This window comes from Rutilus rutilus, assembly GCF_951802725.1.
Source record: "Rutilus rutilus genome assembly, chromosome: 4".
NCBI classification, from domain to species: domain Eukaryota; kingdom Metazoa; phylum Chordata; class Actinopteri; order Cypriniformes; family Leuciscidae; genus Rutilus; species Rutilus rutilus.
The window spans coordinates 36013027-36034308 of NC_140212.1; the positions used below are offsets into that span (position 1 = coordinate 36013027).

General features: G+C 39.6%; 2 protein-coding genes across 8 annotated transcripts in view; both read right to left on the reverse strand.

Annotated features, from left to right (window-relative positions):
* LOC311289760 (uncharacterized protein) overlaps window positions 1–21282 on the reverse strand; it is a 208198-nt gene that overhangs the window by 68042 nt on the left and 118874 nt on the right. The window lies entirely within an intron of this gene.
* The window catches only part of LOC311289755 (protein NLRC3-like), a 48185-nt gene that overhangs the window by 1497 nt on the left and 25406 nt on the right, over window positions 1–21282 (reverse strand). For 4 of the 7 annotated variants that reach the window (XM_084407999.1, XM_084408000.1, XM_084408001.1 and 1 more), the window contains 7 exons: window positions 20644–21003; window positions 10653–12518; window positions 7904–8077; window positions 7263–7436; window positions 2167–2340; window positions 238–411; window positions 73–119 (listed from right to left, as the gene is read on the reverse strand). In XM_084407999.1, the coding sequence (XP_084264125.1) occupies window positions 73–119; window positions 238–411; window positions 2167–2340; window positions 7263–7436; window positions 7904–8077; window positions 10653–12518; window positions 20644–20999 (2965 nt within the window). In that variant the 5' untranslated portion in view covers window positions 21000–21003. The remainder of the gene's footprint in view (window positions 1–72; window positions 120–237; window positions 412–2166; window positions 2341–7262; window positions 7437–7903; window positions 8078–10652; window positions 12519–20643; window positions 21004–21282) is intronic. The other 3 variants (XM_084408003.1, XM_084408004.1, XM_084408005.1) reach the window with 1 other exon arrangement.

The window sequence follows — 21282 nt, forward strand, 5'->3', positions numbered from 1 at the left end:
GAAAACGTTTACAACAACAACAGTCACTAAATATGTGTGTGTGAGTGTGTGAGTGTGTGATTGTAGACATACATTTTTGTAGTCCTGCTGTAATCCTGAATTCTCCTCCATGATCCACACTATGAAACACACAGTGTCACATTCTGCACATCCAATGCAATCAACACACACACACACACACACACACACACACACACACACACACACACACACACACACACACACACACACACTTACTTGAGTTTGTCCAGTGTGCAGTTTGGATTGTTCATTGTATTAGAGAGCAGCTTGACTCCTGAATCCCCTGGGTGATTGTAGCTCAGATCCAGCTCTCTCAGGTGTGAGGGGTTTGAACTCAGAGCTGAAGACACATAACCACAGCCTTCCTCTGTCACCATACATCCAGACAATCTACAAACACACAGCAATAGTCCACATGACATTAGTTTGTCAATCCGACATCACTATCACAGTGACCTGTTTGGTTAATTTAGTTCCAGATGGAGCTACACTTTCCTTGAATCCATGTGATTTTAGCTTCTTTACTGAAATCAATCAAGCAGTATAAAATCAGTTAAACAGTTTCTTAAGGCGAGACACTACAGGTTAATAGGGTAAATTTTTTAACTAGCAGATATCACCATGAAACTTTCCCAGTTGATTACCTACATTAAGATGAGAAAAGTTTTCTATAATTTAATGTTTAAGTATGCAAATTAGGTTATATCTAATTAAATATGCACTAATTTGCATATATTTAAAAAAACGAAATTGAGTACTGGATAAAGCCAGGTTAAAAATTATTTTTTCACTGTGTTCACATATTAGATGGCAAAAAAAATGACAGAGGCATTTATGGATATCTACTTTTGTTATCCTGTAAATCAGAATATATTGTCAATAGCCTTAAATAAATGATTTTCGGCATGTTTTTGGAATAAAATGTTATAGAAATCAGACTAGGAATAATATATTTACAAATCCCTCTGTAAATGTCTTCATAATATAACTAGGTAGGAGCAGCATGTTGATTAAGAACGCCAACGTTTGTTTAATTTATGAGAAATCTACAGACGCAAACAGACAAAATGTAGTAAAATAAAGACCTAAATGTGTATTTCAGACTTTTTTTCACCACAAGTCTGAAAGAAGACACGTTATTGAAGACAAATATCCAAAAATCTCAAAACTGACCAGTAAAAAAACAAAACAATGTTTTTGCCTGCCGTGTCTCGCCTTAACTCAAATTTAATATAAGGGCAAGGAAAGAGAGTTTGGTATAATCTCTCTATTTCTCTGTTTTAAGACTGTGCTCTGAATGTGCATTGCCCAGTCTCTCTCTTACAAAAAATGGACTGCAGTCTGATTGATGTATCATTCAAGATGCCCAAACCTTTTGTGCTTATCCATGTTTTTTTTTTAGACTTACTGTCCTGCATAATCACAGCCTGTTCTGTACTTACAAATCCTTTTAACTGCAGTACTGTAGTGCAGTCTTCAATGCTTGTTGAAGTCACATAAATAAAAAAATGTATAGTACAACAACGTATGGCTGTTTAATAGCATTTAAAAATGCATAATGTGAAGAGAGCTTACATAATTGGGACTAGACTGTTTGGCCATAAGATAGCCACATTAAAACAAACTTTTAATACATGAAATGATAGTGAATACATTAAGTAAAAGTAAATTTAAAACACATATGTATATGAAAGATCATGACCATTTAAAAACTAATTTTAAAACAATCATATCAGAACATATTTTTATATAGTTGTCATAAATTGTTTTTGAAAATAAGGCATTACTTAAAAGCCTTAATTCAAAGATTGCAATTCTGTGTCTCTGCGGGTTAATCTCTATAATTCTCTTCTGATTGGCATTACTATTCAAATTCGCTGTATTCTGATTGTATGTCTCCATCATATGCAATACCATTCAGTTTTTTACGTCCTCATTTCGTGTGTAGAGATGTTATGGTGAAATTACTGCATCCCAGATTAAAAATCAGACAATTCATTAAAAAAGAAGCCCAATGTTTTCAGTTAAAGACTAGAGCAAATAAAGCAACTGGGTTATGATGTGATAGTACAGGCTCCCATGAAATCAAGAGCATAAAGTTACATATTTAATTTGATCAGAGTATTTATCTTCATTCTTAATTACCTGAGTATGTTCAGGAGACAGTGCGAACTCTTCAGTCCAGAATAGAGCAGCTTCACTCCTGAATCCATCAAGGCATTGTTACTCAGGTCCAGCTCTCTCAGACAAGAGTTTAATAATTGTAGAACTGAAGACAAACTTTCACAACACTGACCAGTGAGATTACAGATGGCCAATCTAAACAAAAATGAAGCAGAAACTAATCATCACCAATGTCAGAAAGATAAGATATAGGGTGTTTACATGACAACAATGTACCAAAATCAGAAAAGATTTTCTTTAGCAGATTTTGTGTACAGACGGCAACGCTGTCAGAACAATCCCCATTCACACAGCTCTGTAAAAACGATTAAAAACATTGTATATTCTACAGCAGGGCTGGGCAACTCTGACTCTCATGAGTCTTTCCTGCAGAGTTTAGCTCTAACCATGGTAAAACTCACCTGCCCGTAGCTTTCTAGTAATCCTGGGGTGTATTCCAGAAAGCAAGGTTATCTTACCGTCAAACATACCCTGAACTCTCGGTTGAGTAAACCAAACCTTGCTTACTCGAGGTATGCTGGTTCCAAAAATGCATCCAGAGTAAGTTCATCCAACTCAGACTATATTCATGGATAACACACCAGAAATTCTAAACAGAGCGACAAATAGACGAGTCACCATGGAAACAGACGCTAAGAAAAAGCGCCATACTACTTTCTTCTTCTTTTGTTAAATGTTGATTTACACACACAGTGCATATTGCCACTTATTTGTGCAATAATTTTTCAATCTTTTCATTTAAAAATCTTTAATCCCTGTGAATAAGAACTATATCGTTTGTTTGATGCTAATTATATAATAAAAATAAAGACTGATTAAAATAAATACAGTCAGTACTACTATACTACAGAGTGTGGTTTGTATGTGTGTATTGAACACTTTATGTGTGTGTGTGAACAGTGAAAGAAAGAAAATCTATTGTACTGGAAATCACAAATCCCACCCAATGTAATTGAGTCAGACCCTGCCATGTGAAAACTATAAATAAAGTCAAGAAGTTACTGAGTTTTTAAGATTTTTTATTTGTTATTGTTTTTGTACAAAGATAAAAGGTGAGCTTAATTTTGATGTAGAAGTTCAGAAGACCCTCAACACCTTGATTTTATTTTCACCACAAGAAAATAGTGATTGTTTTGTCTGGTAAGTTTTAGTTGACACAGGTGCTCTCAGAGCCAAACCTTTAAATATGTGATACTTGAGGGGACTTGTCATTCATAGTTTGTAAGATAAAGATACGTTTCACAGCAAGGGAAGCTCTGGAGCTAGTTGTGCCCACTCAGTGAGCACCCGGGTACATGTGAAACTGATGAAGAGTTGACTTCAGAGGAAGTCTAGTTGGCGCTGGAGTCTTACCCCTCTGATAGCTCGTGTTCCTCTGATGACAGCACTGTGAGGACACAGAAGAGACAGCAGATCCTCAGTGGAATAAAAAAAAAGGGTAGATTCTCTTGTCTTCCACTCACACTGGGACGCTGAGCTACAATCCTGCCAAGGGTATGACCCCGGGTCCCACACACCATGCCACTGCCCGCATCACAACTGTGCTGTCTTGCTTCGACCTCTTCATCACTGAAGACATCATTCAGCTTCTTCTGGAAAACACCAATTTACAGGGGAGGCGTTCTGTGACAGATTGGATTGATTTCGATTCCACTGACATTCAGGCATACATCAGTCTGCTGATTCTGGCCGGTGTGTACAGGTCCCGAAATGAATCGACAAGAAGCCTGTGGGATGTGGAAAATGGACATTCCATTTTCCAGGCCACCATGTCCCACCGTAAATTCAACCTCCTAAGCTCCACCCTGAGGTTAGATGACAGGATGACACGACCTGCACATTACACGCACGACAAGCTGGCCCTAGTCGGTACGATTCACAAAAAAAGAGAGCTTCCCCCATAGCTTATGCAAACAAGGCATAGAGCACTCCTGTCCTCCCTCTTTGCTTTCTCTATGACGCACACAGCGGTGTCTTATATACCCAAACAAGGGTAAAATGTGCTGCTCCTTAGCACCAAGCACCGCAACACTGTGAGCGACACTGAGAAAAAGAAGCCAGTGATCATAACAGACTACAACCGCTGCAAAGGAGATGTGAACAAGCTGGACACGGTATGTCTCATTATGCATTAGTTACACACACATTTATTCTTACAGCATAATGCTTTTATTATTCAGTATTTCTTGTAGTTTTGTGAATGATGAGGACAAGAATATTTTGTTTATTTTTATTTTTGCTGCATAGTTCTTTTATAAATCAGTATTTTTTGAATTTCTATACACAATGCTATATTTTTGTGAATAATGTAGATGTCCTCTAGACCTTGTAGATGTCTCTTCCTTCAACTCATTTGTACTGTGGTCAGCCGTGGATCCCTCCTGGAACCAGGGCAAAACATTCAGACGGAGGGTGTTTTTGGAGGAACTGTGGAAAATGTTTGTAATGCCATAAATGCCATATCTGCCTCCACCATGATAAAGGATCAACAGCAGGGAGACCCAAACACCAAAAAGATGCAGTTAAGCGAGTTCTGCACTGACAAAAAGAAAAAAATTGCCTACACCTGCAACAAGTGTGGCAAGCATATTGTCACATTGTTGGTTTATGTTCCCTGGTGTCCACTAGAGGTCCTCTTTCCCCACGGTGTCATTCACTTTAGGAACTGCATTCCCCACAATCCTTTTCTACACTCATCACTGTTCATTGCACCCAGCTGTTCCCCATCATGATTGTTAGTTTCTGTGTGTATAAATACCCTGCCTGTTTAGTGTTTGTTACGGAGTCCTTGTTATTCGTCACACCACTTTTGAGGTCTGTTTCCGCTCTGGTTTACCTGTTTATTGTTTTGTGTTTGGATTGCTTATTTGGATTTTGACCCCTGCCTGGACTGTTTATGAGTTACAGATTTCCCTAATAAAATATCACTGCATTATTGGATCTTCCCTTGTCTCTTTGAGTGTGGATCGTGACAGAAGGACTCCGTCATACAAGATCCAGCGGTATGTTTTCCAATGTCTCTTCCCCAGCCACCGAGCGGGAGAGAAGACAATTTTTGGTCAGATTTCGCGGGACCCGTGGAGGCCGCAGTGGAGGAGGTGGTCGAGAGGAATCCCGACACCATTCTCCACTCTGGCCCCTCTTCGACCCTGGGCTGGTGATGTCCAGCCCAGAGCTCCATCCGCCGCTGATTCCGCCCAGCCCAGAGCTCTGTTCGCCACGGTTCCCGTCCAGCCCAGAGCCTGCACATCGCCATCAGAAACAGCGGAGGAGGAGGAAGACCTCCAGCCTCCCCAAAGACCCGGAGGCCGTGCCCGAGCAGCCCGCTGCCGTCCCGGAGGCCGTGCCCGAGCAGCCCGCTGCCGTCCCGGAGGCCGTGCCCGAGTAGGCCGCTGTCTTCCCGGAGGCCGTGCCCGAGAAGCCCGCTGTCTTCCCGGAGGTTGTGCCCAAGCTGCCCGCCCTGCCGGCGCCACCCCAGCGACCTGGCACGTCTGCCGATCCAGAGACTGTTCACGTCACGTCTGCCGATCCAGAGACTGTTCACATCACGTCTGCCGATCCAGTGTCTCCGGACAAGATGGCCACCGCTGAGCCTGTGTCTCTGGACAAGATGGCCGCCGCTGAGCCTGTGTTTCCGGACAAGATGGCCGCCGCCGAGCCGGTGTCTGTTCCTGAGCCGGTGTCTATTCCTGTTCCTGAGCCGGTGTCTGTTCCTGTTCCGATGTCTGTTTCTGTTCCTGAGCCGGTGTCCGTTCCTGTTCCTAAGCCGGGGTCCGCTCCTGTTCCTGTGCCATGGCCGCCGGAAGGGTCGTCTCTTCCCTGGCCTCCTGAAGGGTCGTCTACTCCCTGGCCTCCTGAAGGGTCGTCTCCTCCCTGGCCTCCTGAAGGGTCGTCTCCGCCCTGGCCTCCTGAAGGGTCGTCTCCGCCCTGGCCTCCCGAGGAAAAGTCTCCGCCCTGGCCGCCAGATGGACTGTCGTCTCCACTCTGGCCGCCCGATGGACTGACATTTCCGCCCTGGCCGTCTGCACAGCCTGCTCCGCCTTGGCCACCCGATGGACTGTCTGTTTTGCCCTAGCTGCCGGCTAAACTGTTCCCCCCTGTTCCTGTTCCCCTCCATGGACCTGGCAAAGTCCACACAATCACATACTGCAGCTCCTGCTGTGAGTGAATTCCCTCTCGCTCACTTGTGCATATGCCTATTATTTCTGTTCTGGATGTTCTTGAGTTTTGAACAATAAATCTTGTTCTTGATCAAAGTGATCTTGTATTTTTGCATAAAAAATATGAATGCATTAAAATGAATGTTGTTGTTAAACATATTCAAGGCTGTAATATTTAGTATATGGAAAATTATTTTATAAATATTTTTATAAAAAACAACGCTGGTATTGTGTAAAGAAAACGGTGTTTAATGTGTTAAAAATGTGTTAACTGATCCTGGTAAAAAAAATCTTAAGTCAGTGAAAGTGAAAAAGAACTATTAACGACACTATTTTGACAAGGACATTTTTGTCCTTTATTGAACTGAGTGGTAGTTTTTTCTTTTTTGTCTCACATTGCACAAAAAAATATGAATGCATACAAATTAATATTGTTGTTAATCATTGACATATCCAAGACTATAATAATCAAAGAAAGAAAATCTGCTTAGCATTTAGTAAAATGAAAATAATTACTATTACTATTTAAAAAAAACATCTGTGGCATTATGTAAACAAACCAGCATTTAAAGGGTTGCAATTCTGAAAATGAATGAATGTTTGGTAATTTTGATTAGAACGATGTTGGTTAAATAAAATGACGTCAGTTAAAGTGGAAGAAAATATAAATCTATAATATTTTGACAGTTTTTGGACATGGACATTTTTGCCCACTATGAACCTATGTGTAACTTTTTTTTTAATCGATGCATAAGGGTTAAATAAAACACTCTTTTATTTTCTTACAAATAGTCCATTTGTCAGTTATCAGATGCTGCTGATTTAAAATAAAATTTGATCACTACAAAACACCTATTCATACACATATTTGAGTATATAGTGAAGTGAAAGTCACACCTCAGTATGTTCAGTTGACAGTATGAACTCTTCAGTCCAGTAGAGAGCAGCTTCACTCCAGAATCCTGCAGGTCATTGTTACTCAGGTCCAACTCGCTCAGAGGAGAGTTTGATGATTGTAGAGCTGAAGACAAACTTTCACAGCACTGAGCAGTCAATCGACAACCTGCCAGTCTGAACAAAATAAAGGATTTGGTAATTAAAATGTCAGAATTAATTGACATATGTCATTAAATATTTACATACCTTCCTTGTTAAATGTCTTATACTATCAATAAGCCATCAATCCTATTGTATTTGAACCTTTGTATCCATAGCAACTAAGCATTCATAACCAAGCGTTCATAACAGTTTATATCTGATTTATAAGGGATACTGTTTTCCACACAGAATAGATTTGCTACAACATAATATGCCACACATTTAACTATATAGGTCACACGTTGCAGAAACGCTTGAAGCCACCTGAAAATTTCTATAATATTTAAGTAGTGAGCATGCAAATACACCAGAGCAGTTACAATACAGTAAAATAACTCCATTATTGACATATAATAATAAAAATATTCCTAATTATCAGCCAGTAATACATTGACTGCTCATAGGTTGTGCATGTCTAATAGTGAATGTGAAGGTTAAACCTTAGTATGTTCAGTTGACAGTGTGAACTTATCAGTCCAACTGAGAGCAGCTTCACTCCTGAATCTTGGATGTCATTGTTACTCAGGTCCAGCTCTCTCAAATAGGTATTTGATGATTGTAGAGCTGAAGACAAACTTTCACAGCACTGATCAGAGAGACCACATCCAACAAGCCTATTACAGAGGATAACAATGAGGAGGAGAGGGATGTTAAAATGTTTTCAATGTTTTGTGCTTTTAATGATCACAAAGCTTTCAGTCCTGGTCCTGGGGGTCCATAGAACTGCATATTTTAGGCGCTTCTCAATTTGAAGGCTGCATCCACATCAGAGGTGGAGTGGTGGTGGTGTTCCCACAAAGCATATTTAAACTGTCTGGACGTTCGCTTCATGAGTTCTTGTCACCCAGCAGTAGTGATTAATTGACTGTGTTGCTGATCATACTGTGTGTAAAATTGGACTATTTCGATTTATGTACTAGAACACAAGCCTTCCAGTTTTCAATACAGAGACCCAGGTAGGGAGGATGTTTCATGTTTCGTCTGTCTCTTCCCTGTGCCTATAGTGGCTTTCACACAGAGTAGTTATAGTAACTTAGTTATAGGAACTATCCACCAGGGCAGTCCCCAGAGAACAAAATGTTCCCCTAGAACCATTTTCCTGGTTGCATTTGCACCGTCAGTTGGAACTTTGAAATGACATTAGCTATCACTTACTTCCTGCCACTCTGGTTGTTGTGCGGGCCTTTAATTTTGACAGCACGGCAGACTTTATTTTGATAGCACTGAGAACAGCTTAGCCAGAGCCTAAAGGTGCATTCACGCCATGTCGAAATTATCGCAATTACGTGATTTCAACTAGTACAAAGCGTTCACATCCTCGTAGAGTTCATGAGCTTTGAGCTTGTAAGATGGGAATTGTCTGAGAGCTCCTACTTGTACCACGTGACTTCTTTACCACCTAACCTCTGCAGATTCATTAAAGCGTTGATAGTGGTGCCATATAAATTCATAATTCCCAGTTCGAGGATGTGAACAGCTCCAAATATACCATCATGTGTTGTCATCTTGAGACTACGGTAATACAGCATGGCTTGAATGCAGCATGAGCACACAGTGCTTATTCTCTGTCTTCATTCATTTACAATCTTTTTAACAGTCCTATCTTGCACAGTATTAGATATAACTGTTAAACGAAGAAAGTAGATGGGATACAAAAAAGTATTATAGTGTTTACCATCTAATTGACATCCAATGTTGCTAGCTGAGCAGAAATACATAATCATGTTTCGCTTAGTCCCTTCAAATTCATGCTGGATTTCCTCCTTTGCATGAAGGTTGCGAAGTGCCTGGATTTTGGCCTCGGTCCATCTATCGTTGATTTCCATGTTCATGGAGTACTTACATACATTTGCGTCACTGTTAGTTCATATTATGCTGGGTTAGACCATACTCTGAAGATGGAACTAGTTTAGTTCCCTCAAAAAGCGTTCCTAAAACTAAAATAGTTCCCAGTTCCTTCAATGCAAATACACCAAAAAGTGGATATTTCTGCCATTAGTTATTGGGACTATGAAAAGGTTCCACAGGTGTGAAAGCCCCTTTGTAGTGAAAGTATGTGTGTGTTCTCCTTTTTCAGCATGATTGATGTGCACTCCTGACAAAATAATAAATGACTGTTACTGCAGCATTTTTATTATAAATCATTGGTCAAATATCTATGCTGGAGTCTTATCTTTAATAAAATACCAACCATCATGTTCATTTAGCAATCTATCTAATTTTTTTTTGTCAGATATGCTAGAGCTGGTGAAATGGAGGGGTTGTGTGACGTTGCTCTATGGCTACTGGCCCAACACTGGAAACGCAGCTTATTTTGGCCTCGGTCCAAGGCTTTTGTCCCAGTCAGGCTAGTTGTTTGTCATAGTTCGACAGTGGAAAAGCAGCTATTTTAGTGCAGAGCTGGGATTTCTGACCCTCAAGATCCACTTTCCTGCACACATGAACAAGCTAACCAAGATCTTCAGGGGGTTGGAGCTAAACAACGTACCAAATCCTGTCCTGAAAATCGACCCACCTGCAGAGTTCAAACACACTACTACTGAAGATCTTAATATTTGGCTTTAGTTGTGTTTAATCAGGGTTAGACCTGAACTTTGAATGGACGTATATCTCCAGGAACAGAATTGGCCACCCCCCCCCCCCCCCCCGCAGTATGTGGGTCCCCAGGGCCAGGATACAAAAAACTGCCAAAGCTAATACACTGTTTGACATGAAGCTCTACAAACACTAATGATTGATACATTAGCTGTCTGAAAACCCTAACCAAAAGTAACCCAATACATTAGATAGAGTCCGAATATGGAGGTGAGCTGAAAGTATGTGATGCAGAACAGCTGGAGACTTGTCATTCTCATCACTGTTGCATTTAGACTCAAATTACACTGGTGTGCCTCCAGAAACAGGGTTGGGAAACAAATGTACTAAGTAATACTAAGTAAAATTGTGTGCTTTATATTCTGACTCTGAGATTATAAACAGTTTCCACATGGCTGTGCTTCTACGGTCTACTCTTTAATGTGCTTCAACTGTTTATATCCTTTCCGCTTCAATACAAATAGGATAAATGCAATTATTTCCACACTTGTATTCTATTAATAAATATAGGGTTATTGTTCTATAGATTAATTAGTTTGAATCACAACTAAATAGAAATATGTTTATTTTGTGATGCCATGAATGAATACTCACAGAGCTTTTCTGCAGTTCATCACTGCTGGTATGAGTCTCCATCTACCCTCATCTGATGTGTTGTATTTCATGAGGTCAAACTCATCCAGCACCTCTTCTAACATCTGAAGCATGTAGGCTATTGCTGAGCAGTGAGCAGGAGAAAGTTTATTTTCTGAGTGTGTGCCTGATTTCACAAATTCCTGAATCTCTCTGTACAGAGTCTGATCATTCACTTCCAGCAGACAAAGGAACAGATTGATGGATCTGTCAGCTGAGAGACCATAACTTCCTTTGATTTCATCTTTAATGTACTGTGTGGTTTCTCTAATGCTCTCTGAGCTGGTCTCTGTGTGTGTCAGTAGATCCTTTAAGAGTTTCTGATTTGACTCCAGTGAGACACCCAGCAGGAACCGCAGAAAAAGATCCAAGTGTCCATTTTCAGTCTGAAGGGTTTTATCGACTGCCGATGATAGTAGTGCAAACATGTTTTTCGTAGATCTGTACTTCTCATGTTTGTCATTCAGAAACAACTCCAGTGGCTCCATGTTCTTCAACAGATGGCAGTAAAACACATAGAATGCAGAGAGAAACTCCTGAACACTCAGGTGTATGAAGCAGTAGACTTTCCTCTGATGAATTGCAGATTCCTCCTTAAAGATCTCAGTGCAAATCCCAGAATACACTGAGGCATCAGTGACGTCTATACCGCTCTCTCTCAGGTCTTCCTCATAAAACATGACATTGCCCTTCATCAATTGTTTGAAAGCCAGTTCAGCAAGTTTTATAATCACTTCTCTGTTTGACTGCAGGAGTTTCTCAGGATCTCTTTGTTCATACTTCTGAGTCTTCTTGTTGATCTGAATGAGCAAGAAGTGGATGTACATTTCAGTCAGAGTTTTAGGGATTTCTTCACTCAGATCTTCTTTCAGGAGCTTCTGAAGCACAGTGGATGAGATCCAGCAGAAGACTGGTATGTGGCACATGATGTGGAGGCTTCTTGCTTTTTTAATGTGTGCAATGATTCTGGTGGCTTGATGCTCATCACTGATTCTCTTCTTGAAATATTCCTCCTTCTGAAGCTCATTGAATCCCTGAATTTCAGTCAGACGGTTGATATATTTGGAGGGGATCTGATTGGCTGCTGCTGGTCTAGAGGTGATCCAGATGAGAGCAGAGGGAAGCAGATCTCCTTTCATGAGGTTTGACATCAACAGACTCACTGAGGAAGCCTTAGTAACATCAGTAACTTTCTCACTGTCTGAAAATATCAGTGTCATTCTGTTTTCATCAAGTCCATCAAAAATGAACACAACTTTACACTCCTCATAAATCTTTGAGTCCAGATCTTTAAGTTCAGGATGAAAGTCCACCAGAAGATTGTGAAGACTGTATTGATCATCTCGAATCAAGTTCAGATCTCGAAATGGAAGCACAAACATGAAATCTACATCCTGATTGGCTTTTCCCTCTGCCCAGTCCAAAACAAACTTCTGCACTGAGACGGTTTTTCCAATTCCAGCAATGCCTTTAGTAAGAACAACCTTTATTTTGTCCTTCTCATCACATACTGGTTCAGGTAAGGATTTAAAAATGTCATTGCAGAAGATTTGAGTGTTATGCGAGTTCTTTAATCTGGGTGTTTTCTCCATCTGTAAAACCTCATGTTCTTTGTTCACTTCTTCAAACTCTCCCTCTATGATGTACAGCTGTGTGTAGATCCTGTTCAGGAGGGTTTGATTCTCTTCAAGTTTGATTCCCTCGAATAAGGTCTCATACTTGTTCTTCATGGTGATTTTGTGTAGGTCTTTGACTTTCTGTAGTTCATTATTTACTGGTTGGTGAGAATCCTGCTGCAGGTCTTCAATCTGATAATCTCTATTCACACTGCAGAAACAAGAACAACAACACAAAGAATGAATGAGAGCAAGATCTTCTAGGAAAGCCAGCTGTCATTTAAAACCAGCTGAGATATAATAAACAACTCTTTTTAAGAATGTTTTATTCTTCAAATAACATCTCACAAATGTCTCTTCGTATTTGTTTCAACTGTGACAGTGTGTTTATAAAATGATGACTAACAAGCTCTTGTATTCTAATGACCTTCACTCCTGCAGGAACTGATACAACAGAGTGTTGCATGAGACAAGATTTGATTGGTGAGTGTGGGTTTGGGCAGTAAGACACGTGTGTGTGTGTGCGGGTGTGTGTATGTGTATGTGTGTGTGTGTGTGTGTGTGTGTGTGTGTGTGTGGGGGGGGGGGGTGTTGTGAGAGACAAAGCAAAAAAAACAACTAAATTAAAATGAAAATGATTTACTGGCACAAGCATAGGCAGAGTATTGTGAAAGGCTTAGGCTTCTCTTGTCTGCTGCTGCTTCTGATTGCATTTAGAGTTAAACCTGCTAATACATTCTGGTCTAGTGTCAGTTCCCTTTTGAGGGAACTCAAACACTATGGGGAAAGCCTCAGTGTGACACGTGTGCAACTATCCCAATCCTGATTGGTGCTTTCACCTCGGGAACCAGGAGCCCACTTTGCAGCTTCTTCTGTCCCGAGTGAGAGGTGAATATCGTGAGCATCAAGGCAGGGGATTTAGACAGAGATGGGGGACTCGAGTCACGACTTGACTCGAGTCGCAAATTTAAGGACTTGAGACTTGCTTGACTAAATTAAGAAAATGACTCGACTTGACTTTGACTTGAGATCCAATGACTCAAGACTTGACTTGACTTGAACTGTATGACTCAAGAATTACTTGATATACATTTGTATATTGTTACGACCGCAGCCATAACACAAGAGAGGACATAGACAACTCAGCTCGTACAATAGGGGATTTATTGCCAAAATTATATAGACATAACGATAGAAAAACCGGGGTAAGACACAACAAGAGAGCACAGAACCGCCGCCGAACACCCCGCCCGCCGCACAGATTTGGCCAAACATACAGGATCCACAGGTGCCGGCAATCAGTCCCTAATAAAACAAAGACACACAACATACTCGCCCCCTAGAGGACAAATAGATCATAACATAGAACAAACGAATCACAAATACATAAATACGTACGATATATAAATCATCGCAACATCAATTGATGAACAAAATGAAAGCAACGGAACCATTGACGCCAGTCATCAGATTCTGCGCAATTGCGTGACACTGCACAAGCCCAGAAAAAACATACATCGCGGTGAGCGCGGCAAATACAAAAACATCTCCCAGCATCGTTTCTTTTTGGATATAAACACTAGAAATTGACCATATTCATACAAGAAGATTTGCTGTACGCATAATAACAGGCAAGGGATATCGGACGACCATCACAACCTCGAACAGTCGAACTTCATTCACCAAGTAAAATTAATTCTAAAAGTAGCCTAAGCTATGCCTTGTTTAACCTGTTTGTTATAGTTAATTTCACTATCTTTAAATCTAGAGAGAATATTGGTCAAAACAGCATGCCTCTTTATACACAATTATGTTTTCAAATGTAGCTTAATGTTGTCAATATTCAAATGATAATTAATGATGGCATATGTTTTGAATAACATTTGCCAAATTTTTTTCCAATCATGCTTTAAAGCCAAATATGTCGTTCTTTCCAATGACGAAAAACAACATAGAAAACTGTTAATGTTTTGTTGTGTTTTATGTTTCTCTTAAAGCAGGGTAAGATGTTATCAGAGGGTTGGGGGCAAAATGCCAGCAGAATTAATATGCACCCAAAATTCAAAATGTGGTGGAAAAATTGCCCTAGTATGAGTTATTTTTATAATTATAACATATGATATTAAAAAAATATATTTCCAGAATATTGGCGCGATTGCAAATGTGATAATGATTTTATAAAACAAAGAGTGAATATTGTGATGTGACATTTTAGACATAATATTCCAAATATTCTCTGTTTTTGCTCTATTTCTCCAATGACAATAGTTCCAAACAAGCCACAGAAAGAGTTATGCGTATTTGTGATTCAGTGACCTAGTTGCTTAGTTCCAGACCGAATCTGCCGTTTTGAACAAATCAGTTGAATGAATGCTTCTATGACTCGTACATTAAGACAGTGATTTGGCGCCACCTATTGGTGGTTTTAACTTCATAATTAAAAATACATAACTTATATAAAGGGGATGCCAGTTTGAAGAATGCCATTTGGTGGCATAGGAACAATTATACTTGAATTGTGAATTGTTTAATACCTTTTAATGGTCTTCTGCAATGTTTGAGGCATATTTATTTTTTCATGCTTTAATGTTGGCCTAATTTCAGTTACATTTACATTTTAGGCTATGTAGTTTGAAATTGTATTTATTTTTTATTTTTTTATATTTTTATTGTAGTAACCACTCAGCTGTATGTGGAAATGCATATTTAAAAAAAAAAGCAAATAAAACCATAGTCCACAACTTCTGTAGTTTTAACTTATTTTAATATATAAATTCAGTGAAATCATCAAACGTTTGTATGACTTGCCAGTGACTTGTGACCCAAGCTACGACTTGACTTGACTTGCTTGACATAAAGCAGTGACTTGACTTGACTTGCTTTTCACAAAATTGACTTGGACTTGCTTGAGACTCGAAGGTTAAGACTTGAGACTTACTTGTGACTTGCACATGTGTGACTTACTCCCACCTCTGGATTTAGATGATCCGCCACCTCTATCCCCTGCTTACGAGGAGCTGGTGGAGGTTGCCACTTTTTCTGTGGCCAATTTAAACTGTGATTGGCAGGCCAAGAAGCAGGAGGCGCATTATAAAAGCATGCTGGACAAGCGGTTTTTTGAGTGTAATAAATTGTGTTCTTTTATTTTACTTGAGATGAATTCAACTTCGCTACATTTATTTTTCAACAAAAGTAAAAAGTACAATAAAGGTAAAGGTGCTGATGGAGCAACAGGGCAAGTTGGCATTTGACGGGCACATTTACTGTGGTAGACCCCTGTGCATAACTGACAGGTCTGACTCAGGTGCAAAACCAATGAAAACTTCCAGTCCAGCTCGTGGCGGGGCGTTCAAACTAACGTAGTATCACTAACGTTTGGCAGACTGCTTACATTCACTATCTATTTTAGTGAATGTAAGTGAGCTATACTCATATTCCAATTTTTAAGTTCGCAGTTTTGGAAGCTCATGTGCTCATCAGCTGTAACGATATCTAATGCATTTGTCCATTAAGGGATTTCCAGGAGCTTTGTAAAATGTATGGCTCTGCGAGTCTCACTGATGGACTTTATTCATGAGGGGGCCTTCTGGCTTCCAGTATGAATGAAACAGACATTCAATTAGAGTGTTTAGCACTCAATGATGCTCACATCGACTCATTTTGGGTAAAAATAGAAAAATAATACTGAACTACTTTATAACGTAGTAAAGTTTACTCTTACTTGTGTCATATTATTTTATTAGTACTTCTACTTGTACTTACTCTTACTGGAGTCATATAATTTTTCAGTACTTCTACTTGTACTTAAGTAAATAATTTCTGAAGTAGCAATTCTTTTACTTAAGTAAGATTTTTCAGTACTCTTTCCACCACTGCTAATGACAGAGCTGCGTTGGGCCACAGACCTGTCTCTCTGGGACACCAAGGAGACGGCCTGTGCCATGGGAGAAAGACAACTTTTTTAAAATCTTTCTGGAATAAAAGAGAAAGATAAATTGTTTCTCCTGGATGCCCTACTGTCTCCTCCTGGCCTTATCAGTGATGCAGTTAGTTTGGTCATCACTGTTATAAGATTCTATATTCTGGAACTGGACTATATACCAGGGTCGCCTGAAGAGCTTCACACTAGGACAGGCATTTGTCAGTATGGAGCAGTGAGTAATTTCATTTCCCATATTGTTCACATCAGACGCATACTGCTCACTGGAAAGGAAACGACTCAAGTCACAATTGTAACCATGGTTTCCTGAGATAGGAACAAGACACTGCGTCACCCTGCCATACTTCCTGCATGCCTGTGAGTGGATTCAACCAATTTAGAAGCTAACAATACTTTGTTCCTGGTATACCCTATAGCTTCCGCAGTATGCCCTCACTTGTCATGGGGTGACGTTGTGCCGATCAGAATTGGAATAGTTCCATAGGCTTCATATGCTTCAGACGCAGTCACACTGAGGCGTTCCCCATAGCATCGATGTCAGAGGCAGCGTGGAGTTCCCTCTAAAGGGAATCATGTTAACAGTCATAGCCTGAGACGTTTTCTCCGTAACAATAGCATATTGGTGAAAAATATTTGGCAATCGATCCATTGCATATCTGTGTTTGTGCTCTGGAGAGTTTCAAATGTTTTCACTTGAACGAAACATTGATTTCTTGAACAAAACGGCCAGGGATGTTTAAAGGACAAGTTCGGTATTTTACACTTAAAGCCCTGTTTACAGATCGTTTGTGATGAAATAGAACGGTTAAGATGAAAATTTGGACACATGCTGCTGTCCCGAGAATTTTAGGTTTCTTTCGCGTTCCCCCCCAATCCTTCCTAAAAACGCATTTAACACATTTAACTTTCGTTTACAAAGACGTGAAACTCACCGAGTGGTCAGGGGTGTTCACTGATATGCTCACACAAAAATCGCTGCAAAAGATGCTTTCCAACAGGTTTTATCGTAGTTTTTGTCCAACTCCATTGACTAGTAAATGAAAGAGCTGTGTGAGGTACGGCATTACTCCGCCGCCGCTTCTTCTTCTGCTTCTTCTGTGTATTCAATGAAATACCAGTGGTTTGCTTGCAATTGGCAAAGGTGCATTATCGCCACCAACTGGGCTGGAGTGTCTATTATTCAAGCTCTCAACGGAAGAATCTACGGGTGTAAGACTTTGGAAAAATAGATCCACAGTTTTACAACGAATGGTAAAACACCTGTTGGAAAGCATATTTTGCAGCGATTTTTGTATGAGCATATCAGTGAACACCCCTGACCACTCGGTGAGTTTCATCTCTTTGTAAACGAAAGTTTAATGCGTTTTAGGAAGGATATGTTCGAGTGCACCTATGCAGCCATTCTGTAGGTGGGGGGGAAAGCGAAATAAACCTAAAATTCTCGGGACAGCAGCATGTGTCCAAATTTTAATCTTAACCGTTCTATTTCATCAGAAACGATCTGTAAACAGGGCTTTAAGTGTAAAATACCGAACTTGTCCTTTAAGTTTGAATCCACTCACTGGTCAAAACGAGTTTTTTTTTCGGTGCTGAGTTCTGCATGCTCTTGAATCCTCTCATTATAACAGACTCGATGTAGACTCTTATGTAAATGATTCATTATGCAGTGTAGATGGCTTCATTGATTATAATGGACCTTTGTGATAAACTAAAATGAGTGACAGCTTTTGTGATTATAAAGGGAGCACTCTGCATGCTTTCTGCCATGACAAATCATGCATGCAGTAGCCTATGCTTGCTTTTCTGATAGAATTAACAGTGGTCTGTGGATATAGATCCTTTAATAACAATTTATTGAGAGCGTTAATGCTGGGATTTGTAGGTTGTGCAACCAAACGTAACTTTAAACCAATTCATGAACGTACTGAAAAAAGTATATTTTTACTTTTACAGATGGGAGCAGGACAAAACATGAATGTTGGAGTTGGGACAGAAAGAAGGTAACATTTTATTTTTTGCAGGAGCGGGACAGAATCCTGCGGGAACAGGACTATAAAATCCTCTAGTTTCTCCTTATTTAAAATCAGAATGAAACACTTCAGCAGAAAGCTGAATATTTTTAATGAACCAATCCTTCTACAGTAAATTATGTCTATTGAACATCCAACATCTAGTGAATCTCCATTCGAAGGGGACACCTACTGATCAAAACTATGTAAATGCAGTGAAACAGCTAATATATCTAATAGCATCTTCAACAAACCATATTTAAAAAAAAAATTATGAATCATTATTATTGTATGAATGAATGTTTGTTTTTTTTTGTGCTTGTTTTAAGTGTTTTAAGGCAGGGATTGGCAAATCTGGACAATTATAGAGAATTACCTATTAGCTATTATTCTCCCTTTGTCACATTATGCAAACATATTTCTCATTAAAACTGACCAATGTTATAAAACTCACCCGAGAAGTTGAAACCATATATTTGCTGAAATGTGACTTGGTAAAAAAAAAATTTTTATGTGCTCTGAGTCACTGATTTTAAACATAAAAAGAATTTTGAAAGATCAACATTCACAACATCCATAAAACTGTAAGGTGATCAAAAAGGTCTGTAAGTTCATCAATGACATTAATTAGGGGACCTATTATGCCAAATTCATTTTTATAAGGTGTTTGAACACAGATGTGTGTCTACAGTGTGTGTAAACAACAAGCCTATGATTATAAAAATTACCCAATACTTTTTTTATAATCCCCATAAATAATAAACAATATCTCCAAATGTGTGGTTTCAGATTTCCCCCTACTGGTGACAATCTGCCCTATTAGCATAGATCCGGCCTGACTCTGAGTGAGCCAGTGACGTCAGTCCATCAGTTCTGTTTACTTGCTGTAGCAGCTGGTGATGTCTTCGCCAAAAAAAAACATTACGTTCTGTTTGAAGAATGTCACAACGAACATAAGAGTCTCTATAGACTCTGAGTGAGCCATAGTGACAGCAGTCCGCCAATTCTGTTTACTCGCTGTAGACATGTATGCAATGTCTGTGCCAAAAAAACATTACGTTCTGTTTACTGATGTACCAACCAACATAAAAGTCTCCATAGACTCCCGGAATCTGAGTCACTGAGGACAACGTGGTTGAAGTTGTTACACTAGGATGGATCTGTACCAACTTTTCGTGATCCAGCTTACGGTCTCCGGAACGATACTGGTCACGGCAGTAATGAAAGGGAACGTGCGCACATTATTCCATACTTTTTTTTTTTTTATAAAAATATAAATTTTACCAGTTTATTTAACACCCCCTGAATTTGTTTACTGTTAGTTGTAACAAATGTTTTTTTGTGTAATTCGCTGTGTATGTTGATGATAATACAAGGAAGAGAGAGTTAATGGATAAGACATTAATGCACACTTCTTGTACTGTTTTATTCAGCTCTTACTGTGATTTTCTGGAGTTAAAACGGACACTTCATGTTTTGTGTGATATACAAAAGACTTCAAAAGACTCATCAGTAAAGTTTGCATTTTATACTGCCCGTGAGCCTGTCAGCAGTTAAATACTTCACGGCAATTGGCCAGCTGTTCCAAGCGGGCGTTAGCCTATAAGATTTCAACAAAAGTGGAGAAGGGAGGAGTTTCCGCAGCGTCAGCTGACGCAATGTCTGGTTCCCGCCTCTCAGGGAACCGAGGTTACGATAGTAACCGGAGACTGGATGGTATCTCAAATGGCAGATTGTCTGATATAGGTTCCTGCATGTCGATCAGAGTTTCTATGAAATTCTGATTCTCGATTAGCCTGAAAGATTTATTTGGGTCTGGTTCATTCTCAAATCCTACAATACTAAATGAAGAAACTCGTAGCACTTTACAATAGAGGAAAAATTATAGATCTTTTTAAAATAGCATAATGGCCTGGTTTCACAGACAGGGGTGAAATTAAGCCAGGATTAGGTTTTAGGTCAATTAGGACATTTAGGAAAAAACATTACGGGTTCTTGATCTTGAGACAAAACAATGGAAGTGATGTATTTTAAGATATATCAGTGCAAGTTTATTTAATTTAAAACAGCTCAAATATGCATTTTAGTATGGGACTAGGCTTAAGCCTTGTCTGTGAAACTGGGGTATACATTTTTAATTTGTTTACACAAAAAATACTTATCAAACTTTTCACTACTGGTGTAAATAACAGTCACTGAACTATTTGAACAAACAATTTAGTTAAATGATTCAAAAGACTCAAGTCACTGTCACCCTTCATAGACACATGACGTTTCTTTGGTCTGATACTGAGAAAGGGACCTCAGTGAATCAGATTATCTCCTTTTATCACTGATGTTTAAGTTATAATTCTTTCTCTTGTCCCTAGTACTGATTTTTGGCTCACCTGGGGTTAAAGGTCACTGTTTCATCACTGAAGTTATGGGGGGCTCCCATGGATTCATCACTGAAGTTATGGGGGGCTCCTATGGATTCATCACTGAAGTTATGGGGAGCTCCTATGGATTCATCACTGAAGTTATGGGGAGCTCCTATGGATTCATCACTGAAGTTATGGGGGGCTCCTATGGATTCATCACTGAAGTTATGGGGGGCTCCCATGGATTCATCACTGAAGTTATGGGGGGCTCCTATGGATTCATCACTCTCCATAGACATAAGGCTGGGCTCTGGAGATGCTGCTCTCTGGTTCTGGTAGTGAACAACATCCTTCTCCTCATCTCTCTCCTCATAGAGACTCATTCTCCTGTGATTTAAATGTGATTTTCAGCCAAACCTTTACAAACACTGACAACATAAATTATGCATAACAGGAAAATAATAAACAATATCATTCTGTAATGCCGGGTTGCACACGTCTCGCATATTTTCCATGAGACGTGCTTTCAGGCTCTGTCTCATTCTCTCCCGCCAATAAAACAAGGCAAAATTAATAACGAAATCTGCTCATAGATCACTTATGAAACCCACCAAAAATTATTCTAGGAGTAAAGGGTTATGTACATTCATGTAATATTATTTTAGC